Source organism: Cantharellus anzutake (genome assembly GCF_015039405.1).
Source record: "Cantharellus anzutake strain C23 chromosome Unknown EI90scaffold_3, whole genome shotgun sequence".
Lineage (NCBI taxonomy): Eukaryota > Fungi > Basidiomycota > Agaricomycetes > Cantharellales > Hydnaceae > Cantharellus > Cantharellus anzutake.
In genome coordinates this window covers 1,751,017-1,767,164 of record NW_024066953.1, presented here as the reverse complement: position 1 = coordinate 1,767,164, position 16,148 = coordinate 1,751,017, and the positions used below count along the sequence as shown (strand labels likewise).

Genomic DNA, 16,148 nt, shown 5'->3' with positions numbered 1-16,148 from the left:
GGAATCGGCCATTCACATCCTCGCAGATACTTGGGAGCATCTTCCTATTCTCCACAATTCTACGATGGACTTAAAAGCCCCTTCGTCGGATCACTGCCTTGTTTCCGCTCTCATTGACTCAATAGTGGCCCTACCTCTCTCAGTCGCCCCGCTTTCTATTTAACGGTAGCTTTGTTCTGTTGATCTCCCAGAGAACCTTAGATGCATTGACACCGTCGTGGTCAACTTCGGATTGGTATGCTCAATGGCTTTCATGCTTACGCAGTTTGGCTCGTAACGCTCCCACTAGCGATCTCGGCATAGAATGGCGGCTATTCTTCTGTCTGGTAATCTCAAAAGTGTCCCTTCAAATCCTTGTGAATGTCATTCAAAGGTGGAAACAACAGAACCGGTCCCCTAGTGTCGTAGAGACTCACCAGCATGCGGGCTGGCATGGTATGTGAGTCGATGTGGTTGTGAGGACGTGGTCGTGACTAAGGAACGTTGGATGTGGCCTCATCTCGTTTGCAATTCTTGGTCTCATACGACGTCGTTGTCAGGGCTTCGGGGCGGGAAGTACTTTATGGAGTACAAAAATGTAGACAATTTATCCACGAGCTTAGCTCTTTAAATGGAAACCCGTTTAATTCTCACCTGAGCAGACAGAATAGAGAGCCGTCTATCCATTGCGCCGAGGCTACACAACTCACTTCAAGTCTCAACTCGGGTTCCATGATATGCATTTACCCTGTACACCATAGGATCTTCGATAAACGCAGGCTCCCCGGGCCCCATTATCGCACGCTGAGACGTATAGCTTTCCTGCTCCATGTGTTCACCCGCATCCGAACTCAAACATGCCTGGGAAACTCAGGGGTGAGATCGCACGCGTGGCGAGTGCGTTGATCAAGCTAATGAGATTGATAAGTCACACTTTGGATCACCTCGGGCTTGGGAATGCCGACACCCCGCTTCAGCTTGTCGATTCCTTTGCCGACACTTGTTCTTAGCGTGAGAAAGCATCGCACGCCTGATGTAATTGCCAGAATTGGTTCCACTCTCGTTAATTACAGCTGGGAACCTGCCTACAGAATTGGTTGCGTTCCCTGCATGTTATGTATGCTGCTCCCAAGTTAGCAATGATCTATGCTCGAGCACACAAAGGCTCACCCACCAGCTACTGTTTGCGGTTGGAACCCCCTTGATCGTGTGAAAGGTGCTGGGTCATTCACATCACAATCAAGGGCTCTATTATTCCAAGATGCCTTTCGCAGACGACTGTGAACTTGGCCCACTCTGAATGCCCGCAGCTCGGAGAACATCACCGGCCAGGCAGGGGCATTTTGTCATGTCATATGGTTCTAATTGAGTGACATTGTATATAAGTCTGAGGCTCGCGCTACTGCTTGGTCCTCTATCTGCTGTGATGAAAGCACTTTCCTGGCTCAAGATGGCTATTCTCCTCGCACATGCTGTATCGGCAGCCTTGGCTGCACCTCAGCCGCATCACAGCAAATGTAAAAATCCAGGAATCCGCAAGGAGTGGCGATCTCTGGGATTTAAGGGTCAGAAGGCGTATGTGGATGCGATCAAAGTCTGCTCTTTCCTGCCATTTCATGCCTCCGACGATGCTAATTTAAGTCACACACCTCAACCTCCAGTGTTTGACCTCTTTGCCTCATGACCCCAGCCTTAAACCGACCGGCGCAACGCCTGGACTCCCTCCGGTTAGGCCTGGCACTTCACGATATGACGACGTTGTATATACGTAAGTGTTCTGCAGCATGCCTGCGCTATAACCTGTTGATCTCGATGCTTCGATTTCCCCCAGGCATATGGATGCTACCAACAGGTGATAAAAAATCCATGTTATGATCTATTTTCTGGAGCTTACCGGACTTAGCGCTCACTTCACCGGCATCTTCTTTGCTTGGCATCGACTCTTCCTGGTTACGGTGGAGAACATTCTTCGAAAAGATTGCCATTATACCGGATATCTTCCCTTTTGGGATTGGACGCTCGGAGGTTAGTTCGACTACGCTAACATTGCCACATGTTGGCTCGGGTAGCATAATGACACAAGTTGCTGCAGATTACCACGACATCAAGCATTCGTACCTTTTCAACACGAATCCTGAGGTCGGCTTCGGCGCATTTCCAGGACCAAAAACAAACTATACTGTTACCACTGGTGCGTTCCGTAACTTGATCCGGGGGTATCCAGCCCCCCACCACGTTCAGAGACACTACAACCTAACTGTGAGTCACCCTAGTCATTGGCCCGCTGTATAAATTAAGGCGCTGACAACACACTGGTCAGCCATTCGCGAAGCAAATTTTCCCGTTCACGTTTAACAACCCGAACCTCCAAGCAAACACCACTCAGACACCTCAGGAATGGAAGAAGCTTGTAATTGGTTCCACTGGGAATTACACGGATTTCCAATATGCAGTCGATGGTGTGCGGGCGGAAGGTTTGCACAATGCTGCGCATCTTGTGCGTTATTAACTCAAAATGCTGGAGTCACTAATTCTAACTTTGGCGGATGCCCCAGAGCATCGGAGGGGACATGGCAAATTTATCTCACTCACCAAATGGTATGTTATCAGTCTCCCTGCTTACTACCGGCCATTCACCAGTGCTCGCAATAGACCCGATATTCTTCCTTCTTCACGGCCAACTTGATCGCCTTTGGGCCGCGTGGCAAGCACACTCCCCTCATAACAAGCACGCCATTGGTGGAGGTTTGACACAGGATCTGTTCAAATTCGACGCGTACCCGGTCGGAAGGGGCACGTCAGTTACGTTGGAAACAATCATTCCTCTTTCGAATCTTGGGCCCAACACGAAAATCAAGGAATTGATGGACACGACCGACGGCGTCCTATGCTACAAGTATGAGTATTACTGAACTAGCATGCATCATGCATCTATACCTAGAAGACTGATGGAGAGTTGGGGAGTGTTTATCCATGCAGGAGAAATCACGTCTTAAATGTATTTACTCTTCTCGGGAGCCATAGAAATTCAAGTCGATGGAATTGTCGTGGGCACGAGCCAGCCATAGTGCGGTGTCTATGTCAACAAGTGCCAGGAACTAACTTCGGTTGATATGCAATAGGCCAATGGTTTTTTTTTTTCGCGTGCACATTGGGAGAACGTCCGAGTATCCCCGACCCGACCTGGTCACTGGCATGCGGGTCTGCCTCTCGTCCTGTCATTACTCTCCTGAGTTCTTTTGATGGAAATCATTGGGATAGCCGTGTTTCCCCCAATACATGTGAACGTCAATATCTGGAAACGGAAGAAATCACCAATAGATTCAGGGTGGTAGAATACGAATATCTCCCAACGAAAATGTTTAAAGTTGCCTCGAGTCGCTACTCATGGCGGAGCAATGTGGAGAGCGACTGTGGCCTCGGTGCGAATCGTCAGGAGAAACACTTAAAGATAGATAAGGGGTTTCCAAACCAGAGGCAACAAGAATGACCAACGCCTTGCGAAATGCCGAAGTTTGGCCACTCCATGCTGGAGGCCGGCTGGCCATCTTGTCGGGGAATGATTCTGCTAGAATCCTTTCACCTGCGTACCAGATCAAAGCCAAAGAGCCTCCTCGAATGCAAGCATTCTAATCTCACACATAGCCTTGGAGTCGCAGCTCAAACTTCAGCTACAGACCTGGTCAGAGGCTTTGCTAAGAGGTCAAACCTCTCAAGCTCTGCTTGTGGTGCTGATACGCAAATGTCAAGCGTCACTGCGTGCGAAACGCCTTGTGCTTAGGCTGTTAATGGTTCACTGCCAAGGGAGACTGCAGTTGTTCGAACGTTGAGCGATCATGTGCGTTGTGACAGACTCCCCCCAACTCTTCGACTCTTCGACTGTGTTCGCCAGCGGTTTCAAGAGAAGATAGTAATTTAACTTCAATGTACATGTACAGTAGCCTTGTATGCTATGATCAAGGGCAATTTGAATTGAAGGGTTAAAAAGTGAAATGGGGGTTCACGCAACGATACCATTTGAGTTTTTGGCTTGGACAGATGTGCCCTTCTCGTCCCTCGTGCTCCCGTTTGATGACCTCCCCCGGTCTAATCCACCTGAGCCCTTCTTACTGGCGGCCCATCCAGCATGACTTCCTTCAGTAGGCGTAGGGTGGACGGACATAGACGGAGTGGCCCCATTAATTCGCACATCAGATTTGTAATATTTCTTAGCAGAAGCAGCATTCCCCTTTCCCCCGGTCCCTCCGGATCCAGACGAAGCTGGGGTACTACCATTCCGACGTTGAGGTTTGTTGCGCGCTTCGCTGATTTGCGCTGCGCTTCGGGCACCAGCTGATTCAGAAGTAGGCCTTGATGAGTGCGCAGGAGCAGAGACAGGTGAATTTGCATGAGAGGGCCTCCGGGAGTCGGACTTTGGGACGCTCGTTGACGATGACAGACCAAGGGCGTTTGGTTTCAATGCAGCAGAATTGCCTATCGAGGGCTTACGTTTCGATCCCAGGTTCGCGAGTTCATTTTTTCCGGAGACAGAAGGTTTCCTGGACTTGGAAGATTTCGTCGGTGAGACTCCACTCGAACCAGGGAGAGAAGCGGATTCGGCTTGTGGGGAAACAGGTGGAGATCCTCGACTAGCTTTCTCTTCCTTCTCATTAGATTTCCTTTCCTCCTCGAGCGAGTTTCTATAGGCCTCCGCGCCGTGTCCAGTCCACTCTCGTCCAGCGCGCGGAACGATCGGCGTCCAGCCATGTATAATGGCATCCTCTTCTCTCTCTGAACGAGATATTTCGGCGGGAGTGGTAAGAGATGGAGCGACATGGTCGACCTTAATCGCCGATGTACCCGTGGGAGCACTCGAATTACCAGACGAATGCGTTCCAGGGCCCTGGTTGCTCGATGCGGTTGACGAGGATCCATTATCACGCGATACGACCCACGATCCACGGCCATTTCTTCCATACCATTCAATGAATTCAAGCTTTGGACAGCGACGGGCGAATTTTAGAATATCTCGAAGATTTGGGATGTGTGGGTCATTGATTGTATACGGGGTATTGAACGACAAAGGAGGGATTTTGTTCACTGAATGAACTGGAGAAGCTGTATTCTGTCTTGTTTGCAAAGAGACTGAACCTTGGGACGGGGTAGTTGATGTTGGGGAGGCAAGATCAACGATATTTGTCCCCGGAGACGATGAATTCCGTTTTCTGCTTGGAGTCTTGATATCAGAGCTTGGACTTGGCGTCGGGAGCGAATTGACAGGCGCGACTGGGGATGATCCTGGGGTCAACAATCCGTACTGGCTCAACTTCCGCGACGTAGCGCGCGAGGTAACCGTAACTATTGCAGGGGCAACCGTTTCAGGTATCACCACTCCAATTCTTCTGAGCTTGAGCATGTTAGCGAAAATGTTTGCGAGGTTGAACAACTTGGAAAAGGGTGCGTTGAGCGTAATCCGAATTTCTTCCAGTTCAGGACACTCCTCAAGAAGCTCCTTTAGGTCAAGTGGCGTCCAAGCCCACCAATCACATTCGAGACGGGTAATACTGTTCCCTTCATCTTTTAGCTTCTCCAGAAACTCTTGGGGAACTGGTTTCAAGGCTGCGACCTCGTCGATCACTCCAGACGCGTCAAAGGGATTGACTGTGCGGCAGACGGAAAGCATGGAAATAGATGACACAGAGAAGGGTAGAGAGTGAAGTGACTGGAGGTGTTCAGCAGTCCACGAATGATGAGGACCTTCGGCACTGATTGAAATCTTGAGAGTATGCAATTTGGGTGGGAAGTCTTCAACTTTGGTCCAAAGTGCCCGTGAAAGCCGTCCTAGTAAACGGTGAGCAATTGGTTCTGGATGTCCAGAACGACAAAGCGAACCTTGCACCTCGCTGAGTTCAAGCTCTTCTAACGTATCGCAGCTCTCCAATATAGCTAATACACCCCGATCCGTTAGCTTTGTCCCGTTAGTTCCAAGCCTTAGCCGCCTTAATTTTCGAGCACTTTGACCAAGTGCTTCGCATATGGTATCGTCCAACCATAAGAAGTTGAGCTGAACTTCTTCCAGAGGAGAGAAGTCCACAGTGTTAGTGAAGAATGCTAGCAAATTTTTGGCGCCAATCTGAGTTAGGCGGCCAACATGAAGTCTTGTTAGCTGCAAAGCCGAGAGATAAGATAGGGATGGTCCATCCCAGCGGAGCTGGGAAGGTCCTGATTTGATGAGGGGCGAGGATTCAGCAAGAACCGGATTTGGAGGGTTAAATGAGAAACTGATAAGTCTCGGACAATAAGTTGCAAGGACCTACATTAAAACATCAATAGTCAGGCGGTGGGAAAAATAAACTCCGGCTTACTTCGCATACGCCATCTGGGGGTGGCGTCGATGATATCCACGAGAATTCTTCAAGGTTTACACACGTCCGAAGTACGTTCTCTAGATATTTTGCCGGAATTGGCATTATCCCGTTGATTTGTTCTGGGAAGTCGTTCCCAGAACTTCCTAGTGAGTCAGCTGGTGCATCACGCTCTCGAGAATTGTCAGGAGTCGAAGCTCTATCGAGGGATTCCAAAGCGGCGAAAACCAGTGGTTCCGTTATAGTGATTCTGCGCACAAATGCACCGTAATCCTCAGGAGAATTTACAAGAGCATATTCGCAACCGTAGGAAGGCAATAGCGCCGCACTCTGCGCATCAATTGTCCGTGTATCATCTTGGATGATGATATTTTCAAAGATGACATGCAGAGCGGACTTAAATGAACCTGGACGCTCATTCGGCAGTATGACAGAGCCTAGAACAGTATTTGGACGCCAGGCAAGAGGAAAGGATCGGCGTCGTCAAGGAAGGCCAAATATGGGTCGGGCGTCAATGCAATCTCAATGGGGCGTTCCTCAATCAACATTCGATGATGACACTGACCGGATATCGATTGTCCCGAGTGACTCTTAGGGTCAAGGGGAAGAAAGCCTTGGTCCATCGCTAGGAGCGAGTCTTGGACGTGACTGAGGTATCCTAATCTGGACAAACCAATTCAGTTGGGTTGGAGTCTTGTCGGCGGTCCCGAGACACGTGCATCGTTCTCTTGGTTGGCGTTCCATGTGGAAATAACATATGTACTCTGTAAAAGCTAGCACTGATAACAATAGGGTGCTTTAGGTGAACCAACTAGCAAGTTTAAAAAGCTAAGAGTTGTGGTAAAATCAGCCATTTTCATGAACGAAATGACACCGGCGTTTTTCTGGCCAAACATTAGGCCGAACATAGGCCCGCTCTGTGGTTGCTTCCGGCTTTACCACGACAACGACAACGAGAATTTGGGATCTGAGAGTCGAAGAATGTTGAAGAGCTAGATAACACCAGGCTTCTCTCGGCAGCGCGCAGTCTAAATACGTCAGCTTTGGAATGCTCCAGTTAGCATTTGTTAGGCGCGCGCCTAGTTAACCAACTGGCTTAGAGGGCTGCTGCTTATCTTATACAATGGTTAACAAGTCCTCATATGCTGATTGAGCACCGTGAATGAGGAAGTGCCTGGCCTGTGAAGTGGCGGCTCTTCATCTCAGCAGGGGTGCAAGTGATGATGATCGGTCACCAGGCCTTTGCTTCCGGGCAGTGACGGAGACATTCTTCAGTGCTGGAACACCCTTGAAAAACAACGTTCTCACTTCTATTCTTGTGGTTCTATGCCATCCGGCCAATTCTCTGATATTCCAGAGACCCTTGGGGTGCTCGACGTCGACGTCTTCATTAAAGTGCTCAGTCGCACTCTATTCAGTGGGCACTACCTCTTATGGCATGCACATTAGGTGTTGCCAGAGCACTCATGTGCGTTGCTACATTCTACCAGGTCCTTTCTTCACCGCGTTCATCCCATTACTTGTCGCGTCTCAGCGCCAACAGTGGGATGCCCCCGCGGTGAAGTGGAGTGCTGGTTGGTTCTTTCTACTATCCATGTTCTGTAAGTGCCTAGTGACAAGTATATAGCATGACACAGGAGCTAATCCTGCACAGGGAGTTTGCGGTTCATCTCCAAATTATGGCGGAATGGAGGGAGCTTGTTGTATCAGTCTGCACGAACTTCATGGGAAAACCAAATTGTACTAATCACAGGAGGTGGGCAATCAATGATCCCTCAGAAGGCAGCTGTTCACTCCCATCATACCACAGGGGCCTCTGGGACTGGAGAGCTTCTTGCTAACACGCTTGCTGTGCGAAATGTTGACGTTGTTGTCCTCGATGTCAATCCTATCGTCTCAGAAAACTGTCAGTCCACGTTCTGGATCGCGCTACCGTTTAACACGCAGATGTCACAGACAACGTCCACTACTACAAATGTGACATATCCAACTGGGAAGAAGTGAATGTAATATCGAAAAGAATAATCGAAGAGGTGTGTCAAAGCCAGTCATTCAACTATATGCATTGCGCACGGTATGATACATTTTTCACTAGGTTGGGCAACCTACTATTGTTGTGAACAATGCCGGCGTTGTTCAGGGAAAGCCGCTCGTTGAACTCTCCGCTGAAGATATCAATCAGTGTGTTTTCTTGCTCATTATGTCTCTTTCTAAATCAAAATCCAACTTGAAGAACTTTTGCCGTGAACACTCTCGGCCACTTCTGGGTTCTCAAAGCCTTCTTGCCCGGTATAGTGAAGCAGCGTTTTGGTCACATCGTGAGCCGACTCCATCAAGATCTCTGATTATATCCTCTTCATCTTTCAGAGTGTAGGTCACGGTATCATCTGTCACTGCATTTGCGGGTATAGCAAGAATGGCGGACTACTGCGCGTCCAAATCAGCTGTGATCAGCCTCCATGAATCACTTCGCTACGAGCTTGACAAGATGTAAGTGCACCGTTTCTCTATTTCGTATCCTTACTAAGGATCTAGTCAATAGATACCGCACTCCGCAGATCCGGACAACACTTGTCACAACGGGATTCATCCATACTCCTCTTTTCTCACGTTCGTCGTATGCAGCTACAGAAACACCTTCACCACTGCCTGCATGGCTCTTCCATTTCTTTGCTCCCCCACTGGATTCGCATGAAGTAGTGAAGGCGATCATAGCTGCATTAGACGCGAATGAGTCAACGGACATCAAGCTCCCATTCTATGCTCATTTAGTTGCACTGTCCCGTGTGTTCCCATCTTGGGTCAGAGACGTGCTACAGTGGGTAAGTGATGCCGAAAAGTGGCGAGCATACGCATACAGTAACAGTTCTGCAGATTTCAGGAGCTGACTATATGATGGAAAACTTCGTGAAAGTGTCGGGATTACGTGGGGATGAAGAAGTAGTAAATGATGAAGGTAGTAAGGAAGCATAGTTGAATTCTTACCTCATGTAAATATGTACATTCCTTCATGCACTCCAGGCTGCCAGAATGTCAGGTTCGTCGTAGCTGCAAGACGATTGGGATGGCTCACAAGTAGAAAATCTAATGATGGGAAGATTTGTGTTCATGTGATGATGATTTCAACATAAATTGATCAGCGACGAGATAAGTGCCGAATGCAACAAGTGCAATCCCGAACCCCGGGAAGAGGTTTCTGATGCGGGCAGTGTTTGAGAAAATGGGGAGCTTGCGCCAAGCTTCGCGACGAGCCCATGGATCGCGGTAGAGAGGTCCGTCCGCCATGACTAAGAGGCATAACAAGAGATCATAATGATCTGCGGTCAGCGGAAAGTAACCCCACAGTACTCACATTATGGATTCACGTGTGTGGACGAAGCAACGATGGGAGGTTGCTAGCTGGCTTATTTAATCACCGGATACAAAGACTTAGCGGATTTTTTGCGTGGTCCTCCCAGGATCCCCTCTCCTCGCTGTGTGCGCGTCCTCCCAGTCACTCACAACTCACCCTCACAGGCTCGGAGTGTCGGGCCTTCAAATTTGTTTGAAAACTCGCGTCGTGTAGTAATCAATCATGCCCAAGGTTGAATCCAGTGACTCGGAAGACATCCCCTTGCATCGCACTCCGGCTACTGCGCGCGTCAATGGCGCCGGGAGTACGATGAAGAATGGGAAGAGGCAGCTCCCTTCTTCGGATGCTGATGAGGCCGTCAATGGCACACCAGCTGTGAGTTGGTTCAAGGACGGAATCAATCATGCCAGCATCTTGGCTAACCATCCATGTTCTTCCTTGTTCACCCCCGATTCTTCCTCCTACACCCAACTTTTCCAGCCTAAGAAGCAGAGAAGGAGTTCGCGCTCATCCCATGGGGCTCGCACAACTGCGAAGTCGGAAGAACGCCCAGGCCGTAAGCGCAAGAAAGTTGAATCATCATCCTCCGGGGACGAACCTCTCGCTTCGCCTACGAAACGGATCCCCGTTAAGGCGATTCTTCCCTCTGCCAATGGAAGAGCCGTCGCTTCAGGTGTTCCTTCCGCTGTTAAGACCGCTGCCACAACTTCCGCGCCCAACCCCTCCAGTGACGACGATGATCTTCCTCTGAGTGCTCGGGTCAAGAACAAGAACAAGGCTATCTCACCAAAGAGAGAATCTCCCATGCCAGCGGATGTTCCATTTCCCGAGACTGTTATTAACCCAAAGCCTAGGCGCAGAGCAACCAAGAAGGTCAAGGTTGGACTCGTATTGTGGCTTCTAGTCTTAGCACGCTGATCCGGAGTAACAGAAAGACTCCGATGACGATTCTTCCGGAGATGATGCGAAACGGAAGATAAGTCGTTCGAAGAAAAAGGTTAAGGTCAGTGTATTAGCATGGGCGCCTCCTCCATCCACTAATTTTCTCTTTACAGAAGGGGCCTGACGACGAAGATTTAAAGCCGTCAACCTCAAAAGCCCCTCAGACACCTCGATCCCAATCTGTCAAGCAAAAGTTCAAGAAAGAGGAGCCGGAATCCCCGAAGAAATCTAAAGGCGAGGAAGAGGAAGAGGAATTGTATCGTTGGTGGGAGCAGGGGGCTGTTGAGGATGGCTCCAAGAAGTGGACGACACTGGAGCACAATGGCATATTGTTCCCCCCGCTATACCAACCTTTGCCTCCTCATGTGAAGCTGTTGTACAGTGGTATGTCGCCAGAGCTACAATTCTCCGTAGTCGTGAATTGGGTGATGACTTCTGTCTAGGTCGGGAAGTTGACCTTCCTCCGGAATCTGAAGAGGTTGCTGGATTTTTTGCTGCAATGTTGAATACGGAACATGCCAAAGATCTCGTTTTTCAGAAGAATTTTTTCCATGACTTCCTCGAAGTCCTTAAGCGTCATCCTGTGCGCCCTTCAATGCTTATTATTGCTGTGTTGCAGTCTCACAAGATTCATAGCCAAGGAATAAGATTAAAATCGCCGAATTTGACAAATGCGATTTTTCGACGATGGCACAATGGTTTGAAGAGGAACGCGAAAAGGCCAGAGCTCTACCTGCCAGTGCTAAGAAACAGTTGAAGGAGGAAAAGGCTAAGCTGGAGGAGAAGTATGTCTATTGCACGCTTGATGGACGAAAGGAGAAAGTAGGCAATTTCAGGGCGGAGCCCCCTGGTCTCTTCCGGGGACGTGGTGAACACCCCAAGAAAGGAGCTCTCAAGGTAACATGGCGCCGGTTCCTTTGACTCCGATAGCTAATTATCGGGCTCAGCTTCGACTCTCTCCCGAGGACATCACTTTGAATATTGGGAAGGGTGTGCCCATTCCCACTCCCAATGTTCCTGGCGAGTGGGGAAAGATAATTCATGATGACACTGTGACTTGGCTGGTCCATTGGAAAGAAAATGTCAATGGAAACTTGAAGTACGTCTTTCTCGCCGCCGGAAGTTCCCTGAAAGGCCAGAGCGACATGCAGAAGTTCGAGAAGGCTCGCGAACTCAAGGTATAGTGGCAACTCTCCCACATAACATTAATTACTAGAATGTTTTCCCGTAGAAACACGTTGACCTGATTAGAGCTGATTACACCAACAGTTTGACGTCGAAATTGATGATAGATCGCCAACTAGCAACTGCACTTTACCTCATTGACAGACTCGCTCTCCGAGCAGGAAACGAAAAGGGCGAGGACGAGGCGGACACAGTGGGTTGCTGTTCGCTTCGCTATGAGCACATCACCCTTGAGCCTCCAGACCGTCTCTGCTTCGATTTCCTGGGTAAAGATTCCATCCGATATGTAAACACTGTGTCCGTTGATCCCCAGGTGTACAAGAACATTCGGCTTTTCAAGAAGCCACCCAAGACAATTGGCGACGCGGTGTTCGACCGGGTGTCCGTGCGTTTTATTTTCTGATCCCATCTATTTATTGCGCTTATGAGGGATTTATTCTATTAGCCGAATCAAATCAACAAGTATCTCACCGGGTGGATGAGCGGTCTCTCGGCCAAGGTCTTCCGTACTTTCAACGCCTCCATCACCTTCCAAGATCAGCTCAGCAACAGAACACCAAAAGACGCTTCCGTAGTGGAGAAAATCGCTGCGTACAATGAGGCCAACCGGCAAGTAGCGATTCTCTGTAACCACCAGAAGGCGGTCAACAAAAACCACGACTCGAATATGGAGAAGCTTGGAAATCAGGTATAGTCCCTTTTGGCTTCTGGGACACAGGTAACACATGAGTCACCCTTTTCTTACCCTCATAGATTCGTGCCATCAAGTACCAACGTCGCAAACTCCGCTATGCTTTGTTCAAGATATCTTCTAAGTACAAGACTGATCCTCGATACGCCGAGGACGAGAGTGATATAGATGATGAATGGATTGCAGAGTACGAAGATGAGTCTCGGGAGAAGGAGATTGAGAAAGCTACCAAGAAGTGGGAAAAAGACAACGAGAAGGCGGAGGCTGAGGGCGAGCCGTCGATCCCCAAGGACAACCTCATTTCGAAGATTGACCAAATAAACGAGGAATATGATCGGCTGAAGACCGAGCGTGGTACTGCGCACGCTGAGCTTAAGAAGTCTCAATCCGAGGCTCAGGTAATAGCCGCCATTGATAAGCTTGATGAGCGTATCAAGACTGCCAAGGTGAAGCGTCAAGATAGGGACAACCTGAAGGAAGTCAGCTTGGGAACGAGTAAAATTAACTACTTGGATCCTCGGTGGGTACGGCTTATCGCCATTAAGGTCATTTTTGCCAATGCCCCATAGGATTACGGTTGCCTGGTGTAAAGGGAACGGCGTACCTGTCGAAAAGCTGTTCACCAAGTCACTAATTACTAAATGTGAGTAACTTTCGTTTCTAGAATTCGTATCTCATTTCTTGTAGTCCCCTGGGCAATGGCAGTCGATTCCGACTGGAAGTTTTAACGATTCTCTTTGTTTTGGATTCACATTGGACAAGACCCCTCATCGTCATACACAAGGCAATTTATTATATCATGCATTTATACGCTCGTCATGTCTCGCACATGGGTTTGTAGCGCTAGTTGATCACACATACACTCTTACTATACCTGCGTTCTAACGATGTATGGTATTGAGCCTGCGTTCCAGTTCCCGGATCTCATCCGAATAGATAGAGTTGTCTCTAGCAGCTCACCAAGCCGCCCATTAGAGATTCTTCCATTCAAGCCCTCAAAAACCGTCTATAAACAGCATTACTGGTTTCTTCCACATAAGGATAGTCGAGTTTAACCAAGAAATCCTCAAACTCGGCTTGCGTACTCGAAGGGACTTGTATTCCCGCCAATACGCGGCCGAGATCTGGCGGTAAAGTTAGGGGAATGGTTGAGACTGTTTGTCAGAAGATGCGTTGTGCGTACCGGCACCATGATTCCGGTAATGGAATAGAGATATGTTCCACGAATCATTCTTTAACCCAGCAAGGAACTTTCGAAGGGCACCAGGTCGTTCAGGGAACTCTGTGCGAAGCAGGTCGATATCTCGAACACGCGGGCACTGCACATCAACGCACCAAACCTGAACAATCTCTCATCAGGTACGTCACTGGCACCGCCAACCATGTACCTTGCATGGCTCTTGGCCATTTCGTCATCACTAATGTCGTATGCGACCATGTTTTTCGACTTGAGCTGGGAGATGAAGGTTGAAATTTCATCGCTCCTTGAGTTGGTTTGAAGGATGAATGAAAGGAATATGTGTGCATGACGCATCGAACTATAGCGATAAGAAAATTCCGTGACAGCTCGTGGATGGATAACACTGTGAAGTTCCACGAAGCTAGGAATCCACTCGATTAAGTAGCCTTCCGCGGTTGTGATTCAACGGAGGTGCTTGCCTTCCAGGAACATCCGGTATCTCGACGCTAAAAAGAGCTTCTCTCCCTTCTCCGAGCTCGGCGCGTTCAGCGACAAAGCGCAGTCGGTCAAAGTTCATGTTCGCTCCGCTGACAATGACAACAAAACGCTTCCCCGCCCCGACAAGGTCATTGTCGAGGATATATCGCTTTAATCCAGCTAGGGCCAAAGCACCCGATGGCTCTGTGATAGAGCGAGTATCTGTACTCCCTGACTGAGAAACGGCCAAAGCAGCAAAAATCACAGAGCGTACCCTCAAAGATGTCCTTGACTGCAGCGCAAATTTCATCATTGTCCGCTCTGACAACACCATCCAGCAGTTGCTTGCATACGCGAAAAGTCTCTTCTCCAACGATTTTGACGGCAGTCCCATCGGCAAAGGGGCCCACTTCCCTCAATGTTACTCGCTCGCCTTTTTTCAAACTTCGGTCCATAGCATCCCCATCAACCGTCTCCACGCCAATAACATTGGTGTTGGGGGAGCCTATTCGTTTTACGTATGAGGCGATTCCCGCAACTAAACCACCACCTCCGATGGAGGCGAAGATACCGTCGATAGTCTGACTATCAGGTGTTTGCTTCAATATTTCTTGCCCTATCGTGCCTTGTCCCGCTATAACAAGGGGATCATCATAAGGCGGAACATAGATGAGCCCATGTGCTTCGGCGAGACGGGCACATTCAATCTTGGCTTCGTCGAAATCGACCCCATGCATGACAACTTTTGCTCCAAAGCGCTCAACGTTCTTGACTTTAATAGATGGGGTCCCATTTGGCATCACAATGGTACAGGGTATCTGAAGGTGTGTTCCAGACAGCGCGACGCCTTGGGCATGATTCCCTACAAATCATCCAACCATCATAAATCTTCAGTCAAATAACGTTGGCAGGGTGTTCCTTCGGAGTTAATCGGGAACAGCTTACCCGCGCTACATGTTACGACTCCTTTCCACTTGTCATCTTGAGGAATATTTGCCATAAAGTTGTACGCTCCCCGGATCTTGAAGCTGAACACTTCTTGCAAATCTTCTCGTTTGAGCCAGATCTCATTCCCAAATCGTAAACTCAGCCCTGGTGCACGGACCAGGGGTGTCTCTTTGATCAGATCGTAGACTTTAGATGTTAATATGAGCCTCAAATAATCCGGCTCTCCCGATGGGAGAAGGTAATGTGGTGGCAGACGGGGATATCGTGGTGGGGGTGAAGGGGCTGTAGAAGCGTACTCTAGAGTAGCGCCAGGCATCATGATAGATCTCGCTTACACCAGTGGCAAGGAGGTGAACCACTCGGTTATCTTGGTGGTCCAGAGGTGACCAGTTCGCGACCAGGAAAAACTAAAGACAGGGCCGTGGGAACCTAGCTTCTGGTGCCGAGTTCGAAAGGACTGGGAAATTGGCGTTTGCGTTCTGCTCAATGGTTTATGTGCCACTAGAATCGGAACTGGTCACCCATATAATTGATAGACAATCTTTCGGAGGTCAGATAGACCTCGCTTGGTGACGCGATTCTTACTCGTCGTTGTTGCATTTGTGGCCACAGCTGGACCCTCTGGGATAGTCACACCGGTTTCTGAACACTCAGCTTCCCCCTCAACTGGGCGCCAAGTGTCCCTGGTTGACGCTCAGGCTTCCCATCCCAGGCCAGGAATAGGATCTATTGAGCGTCACTCCTTATAACTATAATTTAAAGCAAACTGTGTGCTAGGCCGTCCAGCACCACTATGTGTGATTGTTTGGTGCTGATTGTTCATGTTGACTTGACTCGTTTATTCCTGTCTCTGGTGATTGGATAAGAATCCTATCCATCGCACCGCTGTCTCAATGGCTCGTCATATACCAACCAGTTCTTACTCTGACATGACACAGATGACTGGGGAACGCCGCCTGAAGCGGCAGATCCCGCTACTCTTACAATTGCATGCATGTTCACTCTCAACGTTGCTATTGGCTGAGACGAAGCCGAGATTCGTTCCAAACC

The 16,148-nt window shown here is 49.1% G+C and overlaps 6 protein-coding genes across 6 annotated transcripts; 3 read left to right on the top strand and 3 right to left on the bottom strand.

Annotated features, from left to right (window-relative positions):
* Nucleotides 1-1,429: 1,429 nt before the first annotated feature.
* Nucleotides 1,430-2,891, top strand: EI90DRAFT_3116182 (Di-copper centre-containing protein; the record flags this gene model as incomplete). The annotated part of the gene is made up of 8 exons (XM_039062866.1): nt 1,430-1,573; nt 1,641-1,747; nt 1,811-1,831; nt 1,883-2,004; nt 2,072-2,238; nt 2,300-2,476; nt 2,535-2,577; nt 2,632-2,891. 8 exons carry the CDS (start codon nt 1,430-1,432, stop codon nt 2,889-2,891), a joined length of 1,041 nt encoding a protein of 346 aa, XP_038922901.1.
* A 1,088-nt stretch (nt 2,892-3,979) lies between these two features.
* EI90DRAFT_3116181 (uncharacterized protein) lies at nt 3,980-6,946 on the bottom strand (the record flags this gene model as incomplete). The annotated part of the gene is made up of 4 exons (XM_039062865.1): nt 3,980-5,799; nt 5,851-6,271; nt 6,324-6,760; nt 6,889-6,946. The coding sequence occupies 4 exons, from the start codon at nt 6,944-6,946 to the stop codon at nt 3,980-3,982; spliced, it is 2,736 nt and encodes a 911-aa protein (XP_038922900.1).
* A 654-nt stretch (nt 6,947-7,600) lies between these two features.
* On the top strand, nt 7,601-9,296 carry EI90DRAFT_2965364 (retinal short-chain dehydrogenase/reductase; the record flags this gene model as incomplete). Its single annotated transcript, XM_039055524.1, has 10 exons — nt 7,601-7,740; nt 7,814-7,924; nt 7,978-8,079; nt 8,134-8,229; nt 8,280-8,356; nt 8,419-8,504; nt 8,557-8,641; nt 8,698-8,813; nt 8,866-9,149; nt 9,190-9,296. The coding sequence occupies exons 1-10, from the start codon at nt 7,650-7,652 to the stop codon at nt 9,294-9,296; spliced, it is 1,155 nt and encodes a 384-aa protein (XP_038922899.1). The 5' UTR covers nt 7,601-7,649.
* Nucleotides 9,213-9,785, bottom strand: EI90DRAFT_1321221 (NADH dehydrogenase 1 beta subcomplex subunit 3). Its single transcript, XM_039051665.1, has 3 exons — nt 9,676-9,785; nt 9,397-9,610; nt 9,213-9,345 (listed from the first exon to the last, which is right to left on the bottom strand). Exon 2 carries the CDS (start codon nt 9,606-9,608, stop codon nt 9,408-9,410), a length of 201 nt encoding a protein of 66 aa, XP_038922898.1. The 5' UTR covers nt 9,609-9,610; nt 9,676-9,785; the 3' UTR covers nt 9,213-9,345; nt 9,397-9,407.
* Nucleotides 9,740-13,485, top strand: EI90DRAFT_2965361 (uncharacterized protein). Its single transcript, XM_039055523.1, has 12 exons — nt 9,740-10,050; nt 10,156-10,554; nt 10,607-10,678; nt 10,731-11,001; nt 11,061-11,200; nt 11,254-11,514; nt 11,565-11,795; nt 11,849-12,187; nt 12,248-12,490; nt 12,556-13,013; nt 13,063-13,136; nt 13,181-13,485. Exons 1-12 carry the CDS (start codon nt 9,898-9,900, stop codon nt 13,219-13,221), a joined length of 2,682 nt encoding a protein of 893 aa, XP_038922897.1. The 5' UTR covers nt 9,740-9,897; the 3' UTR covers nt 13,222-13,485.
* On the bottom strand, nt 13,481-15,417 carry EI90DRAFT_3143628 (uncharacterized protein; the record flags this gene model as incomplete). The annotated part of the gene is made up of 6 exons (XM_039065040.1): nt 13,481-13,617; nt 13,677-13,775; nt 13,829-14,094; nt 14,153-14,372; nt 14,425-15,012; nt 15,096-15,417. 6 exons carry the CDS (start codon nt 15,415-15,417, stop codon nt 13,481-13,483), a joined length of 1,632 nt encoding a protein of 543 aa, XP_038922896.1.
* Nucleotides 15,418-16,148: the final 731 nt, after the last annotated feature.

What these genes read in the sequence shown, in the direction of transcription:
- EI90DRAFT_1321221 (XM_039051665.1), bottom strand. Translation starts at nt 9,608, where the DNA reads ATGGCGGACGGACCTCTCTACCGCGATCCATGGGCTCGTCGCGAAGCT.
- EI90DRAFT_2965361 (XM_039055523.1), top strand. Translation starts at nt 9,898, where the DNA reads ATGCCCAAGGTTGAATCCAGTGACTCGGAAGACATCCCCTTGCATCGC. An exon ending in TGTGAAGCTGTTGTACAGTG is followed by an intron (nt 11,002 to 11,060) that starts GTATGTCGCCAG and finishes ACTTCTGTCTAG; the next exon opens with GTCGGGAAGTTGACCTTCCT. An exon ending in TGGAGAAGCTTGGAAATCAG is followed by an intron (nt 12,491 to 12,555) that starts GTATAGTCCCTT and finishes TTACCCTCATAG; the next exon opens with ATTCGTGCCATCAAGTACCA.